The 17988-nt window shown below is 35.9% G+C and overlaps 1 protein-coding gene across 7 annotated transcripts in view; it reads right to left on the minus strand.

Annotated features, from left to right (window-relative positions):
• Positions 1-17988, minus strand: part of ERBB4 (erb-b2 receptor tyrosine kinase 4) — a 1100194-nt gene that overhangs the window by 321197 nt on the left and 761009 nt on the right. For all 7 annotated transcript variants that reach the window (XM_027590425.2, XM_027590421.2, XM_027590423.2 and 4 more), the window contains exon 5: positions 13536-13601. In XM_027590425.2, coding sequence (XP_027446226.1) covers positions 13536-13601 — 66 coding nt within the window. The remainder of the gene's footprint in view (positions 1-13535; positions 13602-17988) is intronic.

Genomic DNA, 17988 nt, shown 5'->3' on the forward strand with positions numbered 1-17988 from the left:
CACTTACATAAATACTCAGGCCAAGTCTAATGCAAACAAATCAGTTTCACCATGATTATCCTTAGAAAACACAGAAATGGGGATACTTCTAGAGAGAAAAATTATGTGTTCACCTTTGTCTATATTAAATTCTAATCCTATTAATTGTTTTTGATTTTGTTATAGACCTGTAAACTGGACTGGTTCCTGAATTAGTTTAATTTCCTAAAAAAAAAAAAAAAAGTCTGGCTATGAATCTCCAAACTAATGTTTCCAATTTTCTCCCACCCTCCTGAAATGGAATCACTAAGAACAAAGACTGCCCTTGAACCTCCATGGAAGGGACTATTCCAGCTCATTCTCACTACCCATATGGCAGCCATACTTCAGGGATTTGGATCCTGGATATACATCTCACGGTGGAAGAAGGCTTCACCTGATACCTAGTCCTGCGAAACTGCAAGAGACCCTCAAATCAAATTGAGGTAGATCACGTCCCTCAAATGCCAGATCGAGACTTCATACTTTAACTGAACATGATATACTTCCTTCTTCCCTTTCTTTCCTTTACTCTGGTATTGGCCTGGAAAGATAATGCCAGCATCCATATCTCCTTTGTCATTGCTGAAGGGGTAGGGGGTAAAATTATGGATTTTAGAGCAACTTTTTATTTCAGGGTAGGAGAAAACTTAACTGACCCCTGGCTTGAAGGGACAAATGCCACAATCCCGGCAAGCGAATCCATTAACATACCACCTGAGTGGGAGTGGTCTGTGTCCCGACGGATTTATCTTTGTCTGTGGTGGTTATCATTCTGCTTGCGCCTGTTAATGCCTAGATAGCTGGCACAAAGCCAGACAATGTCTATTAGATTATCTAACTGTGCCTCCAACTTTCCACGAACAAACTAAGACACCCCATTGGTTGATTCCGCTGGATTTATATTGTTGAGTTAGAAAGTAATTAGCAGAAGGCATTCACAAATCAGGATTCATTTCCTTTGGCAGGGCTGTACTTCCCTGGTAAGGAGTAAAGGTAAATGAGAATATGATCACAAATCTCCCCTCAATTCTTGAAATATTGCAGAATCTGCTGGTAAGACAATGACTGCCCAACAAATATCCTTAGATTCTCTGGCCAAAGTTGCTCTTGATAATAGAATACCTCGGTTATCTTTCAGCCAAACATACAAGTGTTTGTGCTATGGCTGACACTACCTCTTGTACCTGTATGAACACTTCTGGAGAAGTTGAAACTCAGTGAAATAAAATCACCGAGCAAGCCACTGGGCTTAGAAAGGTGTCACTTTCCACAGGGTCTTACTTTGCCTTATTTGATTTTGATCCATTTGGGTCTTGGGGAACATGGCTTTGAAGTGCACTCCAAACATTGGAAATTATCTTGCTTATAAGAATCAAAGTAATCTCTCTGGTGTGTTATATTCTCTCAAAAGCTTTAAATGCATGTTCACAGCTGCTAACCACCAAGCAAAGGATTTCCCTAAGACAAAGACAGAGATGAAGACGAAGAAGGGGGAGGAGCAGGATAATGTCCACCTTAAAAATTGTGAAACTGAAGTCGTGGCTTAGGAATAGCACAGAGATTAGACGGAAAGCATGATGGCCTCTGACTACCCCACAGAGGATCCACGAAAGCTGTGAGAACTAACTATTAAACAGTAGCAGAGAGTGGTGCTAATGCCTTAAATTTAGATCAGACCTCTCAGTTAAGCTGAGAGTCTGATCAAAAGGGGGGAATTGTTAAAAAGGAGACAGCAGGCCCAGGTATTCTATTAACAAGTGGAGTCACTTGTGCTAAACTGTACTTCAGCAAACCAAGAATTAATACCTTACCCAACTGCATTTTCGACCCCTCAGGAATGTATCCTTAACCGGTCAATAGGGAGTTACCCGATGAGCACTAGTGAAAGAATCTGCCAGACAGAGCCCCTCCATTTCCCTTCCAAAAGCAATCTTGCCTGAAACAATGCATTATTTCCTAACAATTTCCTTTTTCCACCCCCTTTCCAACCTTAAAATTCTTTTCTTTTCTTTTTTTTTTAAATATTTTATTTATTTATTTGAGAGAGAGAGAACGAGAGACAGAGAGCACGAGAGGGAAGAGGGTCAGAGGGAGAAGCAGACTCTCTGCCGAGCAGGGAGCCCAATGTGGGACTCAATCCCGGGACTCCAGGATCATGACCTGAGCCGAAGGCAGTCGCTTAACCAACTGAGCCACCCAGGCGCCCAAAATTCTTTTATTTTCTACAGCTTGACAGAGCTCTTCCATTGTTAGGTATGATGTTGCCAGATTCATGAATTGCTGAATAAAGCCATCTTCTCTTTAAATTTACTTAGTTGCATTTTTATCATTTAACACATCTTATATTATTTTATAGTAGTTTAATACTTGATGGGGAAAATACTTCGACATAGTTCTTCTTTTCAAACATATGGCTATCTTATTAATTGTATTTTCCAGAGATACTTTAGACTATTTTTGCTCAAAAAAGGGGGGGGGTAATTGATTGAAAATTGTTAAATGTGTAGCTTAATTTTAGAGGAACTGACCATGAATCTTCTCATTTTGGAACGTAATAATTCTCCATTCATTAAGTCTTCTGTTATATCTTGGCACAATACTGTAGTTTTATTTTTATTTTAAATAAATAACTACTTGTGTCAGTCTTTCTTTCTGTCCTTTACCCTCCACCCCCCTCTGTGTTCTAGTCAATGAAATTAAATATGTCTTAAAAACATACAACATTGTGTAGAGGAAAATAAACATCTTAGGTAACAGTTACTGGAGTTCAAGAAATACTCAAAATAGTACCAAACCAGAAGAGGGAGCACCTGGGTGGCTCAGTTGGTTAACTGTCTGTCTTTGGCTCACTTCATGATCTAGGGGTCCTGGGATCAAGCCCCAAGTCCAGCTCCCTGCTCAGCCCCTCTGCCCCTCCCCCCTGCTCACGCTCACTCACCTGCTCTTTCTCTCTCTCTCTCTCTCTCTCTAATAAATAAATAAAATCATTAAAAAAAAGAATAAAACCAGAAGGTATTCTTGTAGTCATAATGCTCTATTGGCTCTATCGTAACAAAATTCGTAGGCAAAAGGACTTTAGATAAGCCAAAAAAAAAAAAAAGATCAGGGAAGTAGTGATATGCAAAACTTATATTTTGGGGTCTATTTTTTATGACTTCACCATAAATTAATACAGTGACTATTTCTTTTGAAAATATCCAATGTAAAGAAGCAGCTATAATAATATTATAAATTATCCAATAATGCATAAAATTTATATTTGCTTGAGAAATGGAATATGTCTGATATTAGGCAATTCACAATTCTTATATATGTAAAAATGTGGCTTGATACAGAAGACTTCATAAGTATCCAGTCATCTCTCCTCTTCCTTGTCATTCACATGCCGTTTACTTAATTTTCCTCCAATCAGACCAGTTAAGGCAATAAATAGATGATACATCTTGGATTAATGCAAGGCAGAACTCTAAAGATGATATTTTTCTTCAGACTCGCCCAATTCCTTAACCATGAGAGTGGTATGTAAGTATTTGCTTTTCCAAGAATGAAATCTCACACTTTTTTCTATTCCTGCAGCAAATAGTGAGTATGAGTGTCCTGTTTATTAATGGACAGTCTGATGTCACCTGTAGATAATTTTGAAATTTTCTTTTCAACAGTCAAATGTAGTTATTCTAATGACAATCAGCTCTTTGGCTGCAAAGATATAAATCATTCTGAATAAACTGTCATCACAACCAGAATAGCAAAATTCTTCTAGGGGTAACAATTCCAGATATTTCTGACTGTTCTTTTCAATGTCCTCTCAATATTCTTTCAAATGTATAGCATCCACTCTATAATCTTTCTGATTAGATTACCCATCTCCACAGTCTGCATTTCTGTAATGTAAGTGCCTGACATTAAGCTTTTTGATTGTAATGTAAGAGCATGACATTAAGCTTTTATCTGCTGACACATCCATTTCAAAGACATCCATCTTAAATAAACATATGGCAACTGTATGACACAGTTACTAGGAAAACACCTAGATAAAACAGGCTGCCCCCAACCACGGAGTTCCCCCTTTAGAAACCCCTGGGTAAACTAGATAACTGACCACTCTAGTGACGCAGCTTTCCCCCTCCTAGACCCTAATTCCCACTCATGCTTTAAATTCGCCAATGAAGAATGAAGCTGTGAAACCTTAGGCACCCTACCCTTGACCCCAGTAAAAGCAGAGCCCCAGCTCTGTGCTTTCTATCTCTCTATACTCATGACCTTACCTTGTGGCCCGAGTACATGCCATGTACCCTACAGGACTTGTGAATAATAAACCTTGTATTTTCAAAGTTCCCTGAGAGTTGTTGCTGTGGTACACTTTGCAATCATACTAAGAACCCCAAGGGAAAGTCCAGCCACAGCGCTGGCTCAGGTTGGGGAAATACCTTTGAGGACTCATGGGACCAAGTGAGTACCCAAGAGCATTCCTAGCCAACAGCATCACTGTCCACAGGCTGAGACCAACACAGAACAGCTTCCCCAAACTATCTGTGCCTATGTCTGTCTATGTCTATATCATCTATATCTATAGTTAATTACTGCACACAGACAGGAACACATACACACAAATATCTGAATCAGGAAAGGAAGCTTGAACAGAAATCATCTTTTTCAATCTTTTCATTGTATAAGTGAGAGAACTTGAGAAAACTGAGGTTCTTAAAATTTGAGTTTGTTCAGGACCCTATCTCTGGTCTCTCGATGCTCCCAGTTCAGTATTATTTTTGACCTTTATAAACATTCCTCATTTTGTCTTGTACCCAGAGCATTTCCAGAGAACAGGCATAAGTTTACATACTTTTTTTATACCCCTTTGATCTTTAGCATGACATTAAGCAACATCTCCTAAAACTGTATTAACGTATTATATGGAGGACTTCAAACAACTCTATCTCCTGTAGTTAAAACAAACAAAAACATCCCTTCCTTTTAAATCTTTGAAAAACGTCATCAAATTACAGCAAATATTATCAACTTATGTCAAAATAAACACATATTAGGGGAGATTATTCTCTCATTTTCTACAAGTAAATTATTGGGTCACTTTTGGAAATGTTTAGATGGACACAATTTTAGAAATTATGTAAGTAATCAATTCATTGTAATGTTTCCCCTAATTCTACAACATCTCCAGAAACTACAAATCCAAAAAAGGAAAATAAGAAATAATTGAAATCGATAAGAAGGCTTATGGACATGCAAAGTTATTAGTAAAATACAAGGTTTTTAATTAAAGATGTTGGCTTTTTATAAAGGCTTGCTGTTACCCTGATTGATCGAGCCTGCTGGCTCAGCTCGTTCTATTTTCCCCATTTGCTCCCATTTGCTTTTCTCTGCCCTAATTGGATATTTACCACATCGGAATTACCTTTTTAAACAACATTTGCTCCACAGAGGTCGTAAATACAATTACACTTTAGACAAACTGTATGTGTATGAATGTACATGAATATAATTAGCTTATTATTTTCATAATTTGTCATTTTGATTTTATAAGCTACAGGAAATTTTTGGAAGTTTCATGGAAAAAGGTACAATCTAGTTTTCAGCTGTTACAATTTCTTGCTGAAATTTTGAGGAACAAAAATACATAATTATTTTCAGATTTTAATATTCTAAATTTCAGACATATTTTAAAATAAAAAGGCTATATATTATCATCTATATATCTATATATCTGCATATATATATTTCTAAAGTTTGCACTAAAAGTAAATAGAATCCATAGGCCAGACCAAGTAGTTTATTTTTCTATTATTAAACTGCAAGTTTTTGTATATTGCAACTACTGAAAATAATTTTCTTTGTGCACAATATAACAAATTACCTAGGAAAATGCTAAATAATTTTTAAAATTTTCTAGCATATTCTATAATGTCTGTATAGAAATATTAAATAACATAAAGTGTTGTTTGGAATAAGTTTTTACTTTGCCAATATAGTAGTAACCTCCTATTACAGTTGTCTACAACAGGACAAATACACAGCTTGTGTTAATTTCAATGCCATTCTATTTTTAATTTAAAATAAATGATTATGCTATTAGGGAGAATACTGTAGAAGTAAGGGGTGAATTCCACCAGAAGTTTTCATTTGGTTGAAATAATGCCTTAGCTTTAATCGATTTAATGGACATCTCCATGGACAGAAGCATATTTGTTTGCTCCAGTAGTTGAAACATATATTCCTCATTAATTTTTGTGGTGTGATATTTTGGTTTAGGAGACAAACATTTTGTGGGTTTTTTTTGGGGGGGGGCCTATTGTCAAATGCACTTATCTTTTTCAATTTGTTTCTAAGCGAGAAATGTCACCTGTAAAGGAACTGAGAAGACTAAAGCGTATATGGAGTGGGAATCAGCCTAGCAACTTTTAGTTAAATAATCAGCAGTTGAAGGCATAACTCCTTCAATACAAAATTTGTGCAAAGGTTGAGAGAATCAAGCTGTAATATTTTTATATATGTTTTTCTCCCTCATTCCTCAAAATGCAGTGCCTAACTGAGATGGCACCAGGTCTAGAAGGGTAAAGGAATGTGTAAAATGAACAACACCCCGCCTGATAATGGGAGGCTGGAGACAGCAGGCCTGATACTGTGCTGAAAGATAAAAAAGGACAGGCAGTATCTATTTTAAATGAGATAACTGTGCTTCATATATCTTGCAAGGACAGAGATAACTTTGTTCCTTTAATCATTATTATTTATTTCTTAAAGCTTAGTCTCTCTCACACGTAAACTTAGAGAGCTCAGACCTTAGGACTCAGCTCTTATGAATAGAGAGAGTTGTCATTCTTACCAGTAAGCTTGCTAAGTAATACTCGCATAAGCTTCAGACTTCACATAGCTGATAAGTTTGTCTCCCCTGACATGACTACATTAATCCACTGAATCAATTTACTTAAGCTGTGATGGGGAGCAATGCGGCCATGATTTCACTGAGCTGAAAAGTACTTTCAAGTTGGAGTCGCTGCTTCACAAGCAGAGCAGCTCTCAGGGTCCCATCCTAAGTTCTATTTTGACGTTTTGCCATGTTCACAAGAAACGACAGGTCCAAAATGGAGTCACGTTTGCTAAGCCCCCACCAAGACTTGATACCTAACCTAACTGCAGTTTCAGCTTCTCCCAGGAGTGGAATTTTAAACCAATCAGTCTGAAATTTCCTGGTTAGAACTACTGAGGAAATCTGCCTGATAAGACCCCTTGCCTTCCCCTAAGGGAAGGTAAACTTGCCTGAAATAATCCACTCTTTTAATTTCCTGTCCCACCCTCCTTCAGCCTATAAAATCCTTCCATTTTGTACAGCACGTCAGAGTTCCCTTCTGTTTGCTAAATGGGATGGTGCCTGATTCATGAATCACTGAATAAAGCCAATTAGATCTTTGAATTTACTCAGTTGAATTTTTCCTTTTTTCTTTCTTTCTTTCTTTTTCTTTCTTTTTTTTTAAAAAACAGCATCTCTGTCAGAAATATTCCTGTTAGATTTACAGGGTCAGTTCTAACATTAACATGACAAAGGATTTAAGGAGAATGAATTCAGTTACTTCAGAAAGTCAGATTCAGCAGTAAAAATGGAACACTTGGCTACACTCTACAAGCAGAATTTACTTACTTTAAAATTTATAAAATTCTTTAGGTTGTCTAAGGATTTGTTTTTAAGGAATTTGTTTAGAAGAATATTTTATATTTTAGAAAAAAAGGTTTAAAAAAATAGCTGTTGGCTCTGGAGTTGATAGTCTGAACATTATCAAATGCTATAGGAGAAAAATGACACACATTATTCAAATGTAACCAAAGCTCACTGTGGCACCCAACCCAGTACACAAAATCAGTTGCAAAATGTTACAAATTTTACTTGAAATATACACAATTCTATTGCAATATCTAGAGGTATGCATAGGGAGCTATTGTCCATAGGAAGCTGTCAATTTATTCACACTCTCCATTTCACAAGATCTATTAAAAACAAACTTCTTCATTTCTTCTTTTTAAAAACGGCCTCCAGCAGACCTCCCCTCAAGCTCACCATTGTTGTACTCGGCATTTTTGTTTTGCCATTTCTCTATTCAGAGATGTTTTCACTCTGATTACCACTCTGCTTCATTTCACCTTAACAAGGCATTCATTATCGGGGACTTGTTCTCTCAGAGCCTGAATCTTTTGTCTCTACCAAGACTTCTCGCCATTTAGTGACACAGAGTATAATTCCTGGCACATTTTCTGTTTTAGAAAGAGACACCTGTGGGAAGATGTCAGCATTGATATGCTGTAGTGAGTGAAATGTATTCTTAACTTCAGTTTCCTGAGCTGACTTGCGGGGTTTTTAAATACTTTCACCTTCTTTCCCTAATGTAGGGTAAGTCTCAAAAATAATTATCCACAGAAGACAGGGAAATATTTGGCAAATCATGAAGTTGAATATCTTCAGAGAAACCCTCAATGAAGTGAATTTATTTCAGTCATCGGAAAAGGAATAATTTCTAAACAATATAAGACTACATCATTTAGATCCTAAAACATACTTTTGTATGGCCAATCAATAAAAACAGAATATTGTCAAAAACTTGCATAGTCTTGGGGCACCTGGGTGGCACAGTCTGTTATGAGTCGGCCTTTGGCTCCAGTCGTGATCCCAGGATCCTGGGATTGAGCCCCACATTGGGCTCCCTGCTCAGTGGAGAGCCTGCTTCTCCTTCTTCCCCTTCCTCCTGCTTGTGCTCTCTCTCTCTCTCAAATAAATAAATAAAATCTTAAAAAAAAAAAAGAAAAAACTTTCACAGTCTAGATTTTCTGATTTTTAAAAAGTTCAGTCAGGGTTCAGAGAAAAGTGTCTCTCAAGTGGGCCTAAGGTTAAGTAATATATTTTAACTAACAGGCTATGAGAAATCTAAAGGAAGCCTGAAAAATTTTACATTTTTAAAAAATTTTGATCACATACGATCAAATTCAGAATTCAGAACCACTATAGAATCTCTCACAAAGTCTAACTCTAAAACAAAACAAAACAAAAATATTTCTAAAATTCAGGTCTTCACAATAAGTATGTCTTTGAGTAGTTCCAAAATACATTTTGCCTCGGAATGGTGGGCACTTTAAATATGGATAAGTAATTTACCTTTCAAGTACCTCAAACAGGGAGGGAGAGAATAGGAGCGAATGTCAAGGGAAAGTAGCCTCCACTTAACTCAGGGTTTTTGTCTTTTTATTCCTCAGCTGTGGGTATCAGTAGTCTTCACAAGGTGGAACTAGCCTACAGGAATTTCACTTCCACATCTATTCATTTATATTTAAAATGGATTACGTTTCGAACTGTATCTCCTTTAACTTATTAAAATGTTAGCTATTATTTTTTAGGTCCTCAGTATATACCAAACGATATCTAAGCATTTCAACTACATTATTGCATTGAATTTGATTCCAAAACAACAACCCTCTGAGGTAAGTGTAATTATCTCCATTTTTAGATTTGGTAACTGAGATTTAGAAAGATTAAGTCAGTTTACCGTGACAGAAAATGGAAAGAACTGGGATTTGTATCATCTGGCTGATTTCAAATCTGGTGTCCTTGTCCATTAAGCTGTGCTATACAATATGGTATACAGGAAACCGTTTTACCTTTAGACTCAGGACACTCAGGTTGAAATCCCAGGTATTAGCTGGGTAAATTTAACAATTACCCGATCATTTCCTCAGTGTACATTTCCCCATTGTAAAATGAGGTATATGATAACTCTCTTTAATTCACGGGAATATGGTGAAAGTAAATTTTAAAAGGAAAGCTTTTTATAAATTATAAAGATCCTTGCAAATAAATACTATTCTAAAGTTTATATTTGCACATATCAGATACATGTAAATGCTTGTTGAATTTAATTTTGATAGACTCTGTGGAATAGGCACAGTGACCATTAAGCCAATTTTAGATCATAATAGCAAGGAGCCTAATTTCTATGCTAAAAAATTAGGTGAATTAAATGACTTCATGCTGATGTTTTGATGAGGCTTGATGATTTTCTTAGTCAAGACTGCCTCCCATTCCCACTTGGTGGCAAGTAAAAAAAGTCATCTAAATGTACTAGAAGAACCTCGTGTTTCTTAAGGTGCCTAAGGATAAACATGCCGCTGCATCTCATGAAGGCCAGAGAATCAGTAGGTAAGAACTGTTACTCTCTCTTTGTCTCTGTTTTTGCTTGCCTCTGTATGACTGATTTATTTACCAGGTTCAAAATGGAAACGTCCACTAGGTTTAATATCTCCTCAAGTTCAAATTTCTAAGGTAGTATAACCAGAATTTCTGGATCCCAGGTCCAAATTCTCTGGGGAGAGAATCTCATTGGCCCAGCATTGGCCAATATTTACTCTTATTACAAGATTTCTCATACTCAACCTTCAGTACTTTTAAAAATTTCATGATGAATAATCATTCTTTGTTTGGGTGGGGGTGGAGTGAGGTTCTCCTGTGCACTGTAGGATGTTTGGCAGCATCCCTGGCCTCTACCTACCAGATGCCAATAGATGCTCCCCCAACCCCTACTCAGTGTTGTAACAGCAAAAATATTCAGACATTATCCAATGTCCCCTGGGGGCAGAGTCACCTCTGGTTTAGAAAGACTGCCCTGTGACTAAGGTTAGAGCATCACAAAACAAACACGGCCTCAATGACTCACCCCACTAAAAGGGGGTAGTTCTCAGAGGAAGAAAGGTGTCTGGTTGGCAATTACCCTAAAAGTTGTCTACTATAGGAATAAGAGATGTTGGTCAAAATTATGATTTTTTTACTAACTTTTGTATATTTTTTACTAACATAGCCAAATCTCTTAAAATTAATTAAGAGTTTCAGAATTTTGAGTGCTGTATGAATTGAAGGCATATTTAATTTTCAGAGTTGGAGAACACTCATGTGTGCTGTTTTCTCATTCTTTTAATAGAGTGATTTCCAAAACTTTGGCTCCCTATCAATTAAAGAATGATCATTCAGCACTAAAATATTACTACTACTACTACAAAAGAATAATTTGTACTATATTTTTCTATTCTACAAAAATACATATAAAATGCAACAAATATTAAATTAACTAAGATAGTTTTATTTGATTTCATTCACTAATAGTATTATTAAAAGTACTACATGGGACTTCTGATCCAGAAATAATGGCATACGCCTCCTCTTCCCTGCCCTTCCTTACTAAGAACAGCTATACCATGGAAATAATGCAGAAGGCAGTAATGCAAAGGAGAACTCTGAAAGGTGTTGAGACAAAGGCAAACTGGTTTGGGACCCTGAACTGGAGGAACAACACAGTAGTAGGCATCTTATGTCTCCCTACTCAACAGAAGAAAGGAATCCAAACTAGCATTCCCTAAATGGAAGCTAGCAACAGAAAGCAGCCCAAGTAGGCTTATACATTCCCCAGATCTAACTTGTGGGCCTCAAGAATGCAAGGTGAGGTTGGCTGGCCTGAGAGTTCCCTCCCCCTCCAGAAGACCAGGGGTGAGTGGGGGGTACCCACCAGAGGGGCCCAGCCACAACCAGCAGCCAACCGGGAAGTGTCCCTTGGTAAAAGAAGTAAGTGAATGAGTAAAAATTAATTTTTAAATTTGACAACTCTGAAGTTTTTTGCCATGAGAGGACCTGAGGACCTCTGCACACTTAACAATTTCCATGGTTACTTGCCACTTCATCACAGAGTATTACAACCATTCTTCTATATTTTAGAAATCTTGACTCTGTGCAAATGGCCACATCAGTGTTATTTCAGCATCGTGTGCAACTCGATTTCAACTACTTTGCTGTTAAAACATTGTCTACAAATATTGTAGTGAATTTATTTCACATATTAATCTAATCTTTACAATCCTGCTTAAAATTCTTGCCAAAACATAGCTGCCATAAAACAGTATTTCTGTCAAATAAGTTAACTTAAGTCTACACTGAGATACTATGTTTCATCTAACTTTTTGACAAAAGACCGGAAAGTTTGATAATATACTGTTTTACCCAGGGAATAGGGAAACAGGCATTCACACACATTGCTTCTGGCAGAGAAAACTTTTACAAACTTTACAGAGTACAAGATTTCCATGTTAGTGATCTCTATCAAACTGCATAAACACATGTCCTTGACCTTGTAATTACCATTTCTAGGAATTAACACTACAAGTGAATTCATGCATATATGCATGGAATAAAAAAAATTAAGGGGCATTATAGCATGTAAAGCATGCTAGCATTTGAGTGAAAAATGGGCTGGAACATACACATATTTCCTACTGTGTGCATAAATAGTCTCTGGAAGAATACACAAAAGTAGCCAGTAACATTTTGTTGCCTAGGGGTGGTTGAAGGACAGAGGCAGAACAAAAGTGGCAAGACATTTTTACTTTATGTTCTTTTATATTTATGAATGTTGAACATGAAAATGTCCATGAATTATTTTTTTAAAAAAGAAAGAAATCATTTACCAAAGAGAATATTTTTCCTATACCTGTTTCTTTGGTGGCTTACAATAAAGTAATTATTTTTGTATTTCCTTATTGAAACAGAACCTAACAAACATGAATTGAGACAAATTAGAAATATCTGGACTTTCATCCAACAGTATAATAAGTTTCCATAATATCTAATATTTGTATATTCATACTTTCAATCACATTCTCTGTGTCTTCTATGCTAATAAAGGAATAAATTTCAAATTGCCAACACACTGGTTTCCGTATATTATTCCAGCTGTTGTTATTGCAGCAGGAAGAAAAATCTTTACCACTTATATAGAGCATTTTGTTTTTCCTTTTTAAAGAAACCATTTATCCTTAAGATTAGTAAAAATTCAGTGCTGATTTAAGTATGGCTTTAAGAACGCTGAAAAAAATAGATACTTATCTTTGTATTCAATATACTTTGTTTTTAAATGTCTTAGCAGTGATGTTAGCTTATATTTACTTTAATGACTAATGCAAGAAACAATATAGGCAAGGGCAAGATACACTGTTATTTAATAGTTAATCTATATCCATAATTCATATAGTTAATATCTCTGTGCCTAGAATAGAGTGGGGACAGAGTGCTCTGTTTTTTCTCTTTTTTTCTTTTTCTAATAAATGAATGGTGTTATAACAAAGTACTGGGGAAAAGTACTGAGATATTAGGTTAAGCTCAAATGGAGTTACCATTTTGTACACATTTGAATTTCCTACTTTCTCTGTTATACAGACTCTTAAAACATGGTTAATATCAGCACATCTGTGTTGTTGATAGCATTAACCTGGAAACCACAAAGAAATGTAAGAAACAATTATATATTATGTTTCATTTGAAAGCTATGAAATTAGGCAGTTTACTTGAATAGAAGCAAATCCACCACAAAGAAGCAAAAGCTCATTTTCATGTTTCTGATGACCCAGAAGTGTGAAAAGCATCAATTATTAAAATTTCTTGACCATTTCAAGCCCATGCCTTCTCAGTGCTCAACACTTACAGGTCTGGCAATGATTTTCTGTGGGTCCCCAGCATCGGCCAGTACAGGACTTATGACAACGTCCACCTGTAGAATAGGAAAAAGCACATATACATTATAATCTTTCAATCTTTGACTAGAAGCAACTCTTCAATGAAAATATTCTTGCTCCTTTATGGGGATTTTTATATTATACTATAGTTGAAACGTAGCTCATAAAATGCCCACTTGAGTTGAATGTCAAATGCATATGAACCTGAAATACAATCTCCTGATACTCAAAATCTTCTCATCATTTTATAAGAAGTTTCAAGCATTTAGGGGCACCTGGGTGGCCCAGTGTGTTAAGCATCCAACTCTTGCTTTGGCTTAGGTCATGATCTCAGGGTTGTGAGATTGAGGCCCAGAGCCCCACATAGAGCCCAGAGTCAGGCTCTGCACTCAGCAGGGAGTCTGCTTGAGATTCTCTCTCTCCCTCTGCCCACCCCCCAATCCCCTGCACTTATGCTCTCTCTCACTCTCTCAAATAAATAAATGTTTTTAAAAAGTTTCAAGCATTTAAAACATAAACTTCTTAGAAAGTTTAATTTCAGCTATTTGACATCCTCTTTTAAAAATTTTGTTGATACTACCTTTATTTTCAAATATAAACTCTTATCTCCTGTAGCAGTATCTTCCTCTTAAGGACTTTGCTACTCTAGGTATTTTGCTCAGCAAATACAGTTGTCCCACAGAGAAATTCTCCTAAGGACTCAGCAAAAGAATATTAGCTAGGAGAAATCACATATAACGATTTCCTTTGAAGGTTGCTTTTGAATTTCATAAGTTCACTCTAAGTATTTGTGGGTGTAAGGGTATAGAAGCGCTTATTTTTAGAATAAAAAGTACACCTGAAAATCTATTAAAGACTAAAGCTTTTTTTTTAAAGATTTTATTTATTTATTTGAGACTAAAGCTTTTCTATAACATAATTCTTATTAAACCTTCTCTTAATTTTCTAATATTAATTGTGAATGAGTATATGCCTACACAAGATGTGTATTCTAATGTAATAAACTATATGGTAAAAATTATGAAATAGGGTTATATCAAATGTTTCCTTCTTTCTTTGACTCATGAGTTTCAACTCTTCAACTTGAAAGATCTTACAACTTGGACAGTTTTTTTTTTGTTGTTGTTGTTTTGTTTTGTTTTTCTCTCTCTCCTTAAGAGACTGCCTGAATGAACTTGTTATGTTAAATGCTTTCACAGTTAAGGAGCAGATTCAGTTAAGGAGCTGAACCTCAGACCATCCAAATGGTCTACCTTCTGCAAGTGAACAGTATTATTTCCAAGTTAATATAACACTTAGGCTCAATTCCAGTCACCTTCTTAAAAGTACCAGGATCCTTGCCACAAAAGAGTTTATTTAAAGCAATTCTGTTTGTGAAGCACTGTTGCTGACATCACCAGCATATAATATCCTGTCACTCTGCCATCTGTTTATTTAGATCCAAACACATTATAACTACATAATGCAAGCTCATTCTAGCTGACAGGAAAAGGACTCCATCTGGCCTGAACAATATAACTTTAATCAGTGATAATGATAATTATTATTAAAAACCTACTGGAGCTCTTTTGTACAATGCTAATAAATCTAATTTGATTTATACCAGCGGAAATTAGAAAGGGCTGTGAGACAAAATGGGAAGCAGAGAAAACTCTGAGTACAAACTTTTTATGAGAAAGTAGCTAAGGTTAATATATTTCTTTAGATGTGTTAAAATCTTTTAAATCAACCCATTAAGTGGTCTGTTAATTAAAGATATCTGAAGCAGAAGATGATCTACTATTTAATCTATGACTTCTTTAATTGTGTTAGAGGCTAGTGAAATATTTAGCTGTATTCACTGTGACCAGAGCACTCTTGGTAGCTGGGGGGAGGGGGAGTAGCTAAGTAATAGAGAACATTTTAATATATTCAGTGTTCCATTTTTATTAGATTATATATTTTCTACCTTTTTATTCTTGCAGTTTTGATTTAGCACCCCAAGACCTATGCCTAGATCCAATATAAAAAGGAATATTACTAGAAATTTGGTTTATGATTCTTGACAAAGTATCACGGCAAGAGTCACCTACTTGGAAACAGATGATCTAGTACCCACACACACACACAAAGTTTAAATAATTTAACCTTCACTATGTACATGTTGTTAGGAAATTTTGTTTGGTAGTGTCCATTTTTTATTCAGATTTAAACAAAAATATCTATTACTGCTATAAAAGGAAGCTAACAACAACTGCCCCTCTTCTGGGATTTTACCCAGTCTTATATTCCCTTCAACCCTTTTGGTAACCAAGAGGAGGGGGATCACTTGGCTCACACATTTCAGAATTCTATTACTACACACATGGGAGGAACCGTGACCTCAATGTACTCCACAAATTGTTGCTCATTCTGGCCTGCGCTTCATTTGACTGTCTTTGACTCTTTGGAATCTGCTGACACATTCAGTTCAGCTTTAGTCTTCAAAAGTGTGCCATATATGGCCCTTGGGAAAACACTATTTTCACTGAGTTGTTGCAATTCAGTAAGTGTCAAAATATCTGAACAAAATCTGACCGGAGGTATTTCTGAATTAACGTATTTGCCATACTTTCATGTCTGCAACCTTAGTTTGATTCTTGTAGACAACTGGGTAGTGTAGTTTAATATGCTTTAAAATATGCTTTTAGGTTTTTGTTTTCAACAGTTCTGCTGCACACAAGTGTCAAAAAATGAGAAGGTAGGTAAGGGGTTTCCTTATTAACTACCTATCTAGAATAGGAAAAACAAAACAAAAAACAACTACAATTTTTTTCCCCTACCCTCTTTCCATCCATTTATCCAAAAGTATTTTTTCAGTTCCTTCTGCATCTGTGTATTAGGAACTACGTTAAGTATCAAAACAGACATGGTGACTTCTCTAATAGAGTTTAGAATTAATTTAGCATTATTTTAAAGGGAAATGATTTTGTTTACTCTGTATCTAATGTTCACCTTCTATGGGGTTTAAGGAAAGAAGCCAACAAATCTAAATTTTTAACAGTCCTCTTATTCAGGCAAGAAGAGTTGGATGCAGCCAGGTTGAATTGGACCATTTCCAATGTAATGCCTCGTGGCTTGGAAGTCCACTCCATTCCTTATACAGTGATTTATCTATATGACATCTAAAATGAGATCAGCCCAGAGCATTTCAGTGGAGAGGATAAGTATGGCCCATGAAGGATCCTGTGTGTCCTCTACAGAAAGAAAAAAGCTTTAATGGTGGCCCATTATCTTACTGAGAACTTCCTGTTTTCTATTCTCAGATTCTCAGGCATTCAGTGTCTCAGGAGGGCTGATTTCAAGGGGAAAAAAGACCATATATTCACAACTCTTTTACTGTGAATTAATTTTATAAGTAACTTCTCTAGTAGTATGTTTTTAAAATGAGGACAGCAGAAAGGAGAGATAGATACTAGTCTATGTAAATGGAAAAAATATTTTGGGGCACGGAGACCTTGCCAGTGTTGTCCAAATCTGCCTATTTCCAAGTCTCAATCTGCTACATGAGTCTCTTCCATTGTTTATTACAATAATTCTTTTAAAACTATGTGAGGAAATGTGCCACTTAAAAAATAAGAATCTGACATTTCCATTCAGCTTAGTGATAGCATAGTTATTTAAATCAATACTCCTACCTCTTGTCACTCTGACTCAAAGAGGTGAAATATAAAACACAATTTTAAACAAATATTTCTGTTCACTTTTAGCAACCATTTTAATCTTTTAAAGTAAGTGCTGATTACTGCACATCAGCATTATTTTAATTTACAATCACCTCTACTTTGACAACTCATTATTCATCACAGAAGTTAGCAAATATGACTAAATTCATCTTTTATGCTTGTCCAGCAGAAGTTATTAAAAACGTAGCTTTCGCATTCTTTTTTTTTTTTTTTTTTAGGAACTAGAGTCCCTGAGCCACTTTGTAAATTCATGCTAGAAGTTTTCCTCATTTGTGGGACCACCTGACAGAAGAGATGGAATTTAACATTTACCTCTGGACTGCTTTCTGCAAGTAATATGCCAAGACAGTAGTTACAAAATGAAGTGAATGGCAACCATAAAAGATTATATCCTCAAACTGCTTCTAGCTAAAGGCAATGCAGTTATATCTCTGGATTCTTCTTTTAGTGCTTTTAAAAACTGGCAGTCTTGACCTCTTAAAACTTTCTTTACTGGGAAAAGAGTGAAAGAATAGTATCTTTTTCGTGACCCTATAATTCAGAAGGGAGAAGTGGAACATTTATTGGAAGTCTACACTAAATCAGTCCCTATTCTTGAATGGATGATAAAAACATGAATAAATAAAAGCCCTGCCCTCAAGGAGCTTTCAAGAACCAGGAAATAAGTAGAAGAATAGGCAAATGATTATGATAATCACATTTGCTAAAATATAGGTAT

Source organism: Zalophus californianus, chromosome 3 (assembly GCF_009762305.2).
Source record: "Zalophus californianus isolate mZalCal1 chromosome 3, mZalCal1.pri.v2, whole genome shotgun sequence".
Taxonomy (NCBI): Eukaryota; Metazoa; Chordata; class Mammalia; order Carnivora; family Otariidae; genus Zalophus; species Zalophus californianus.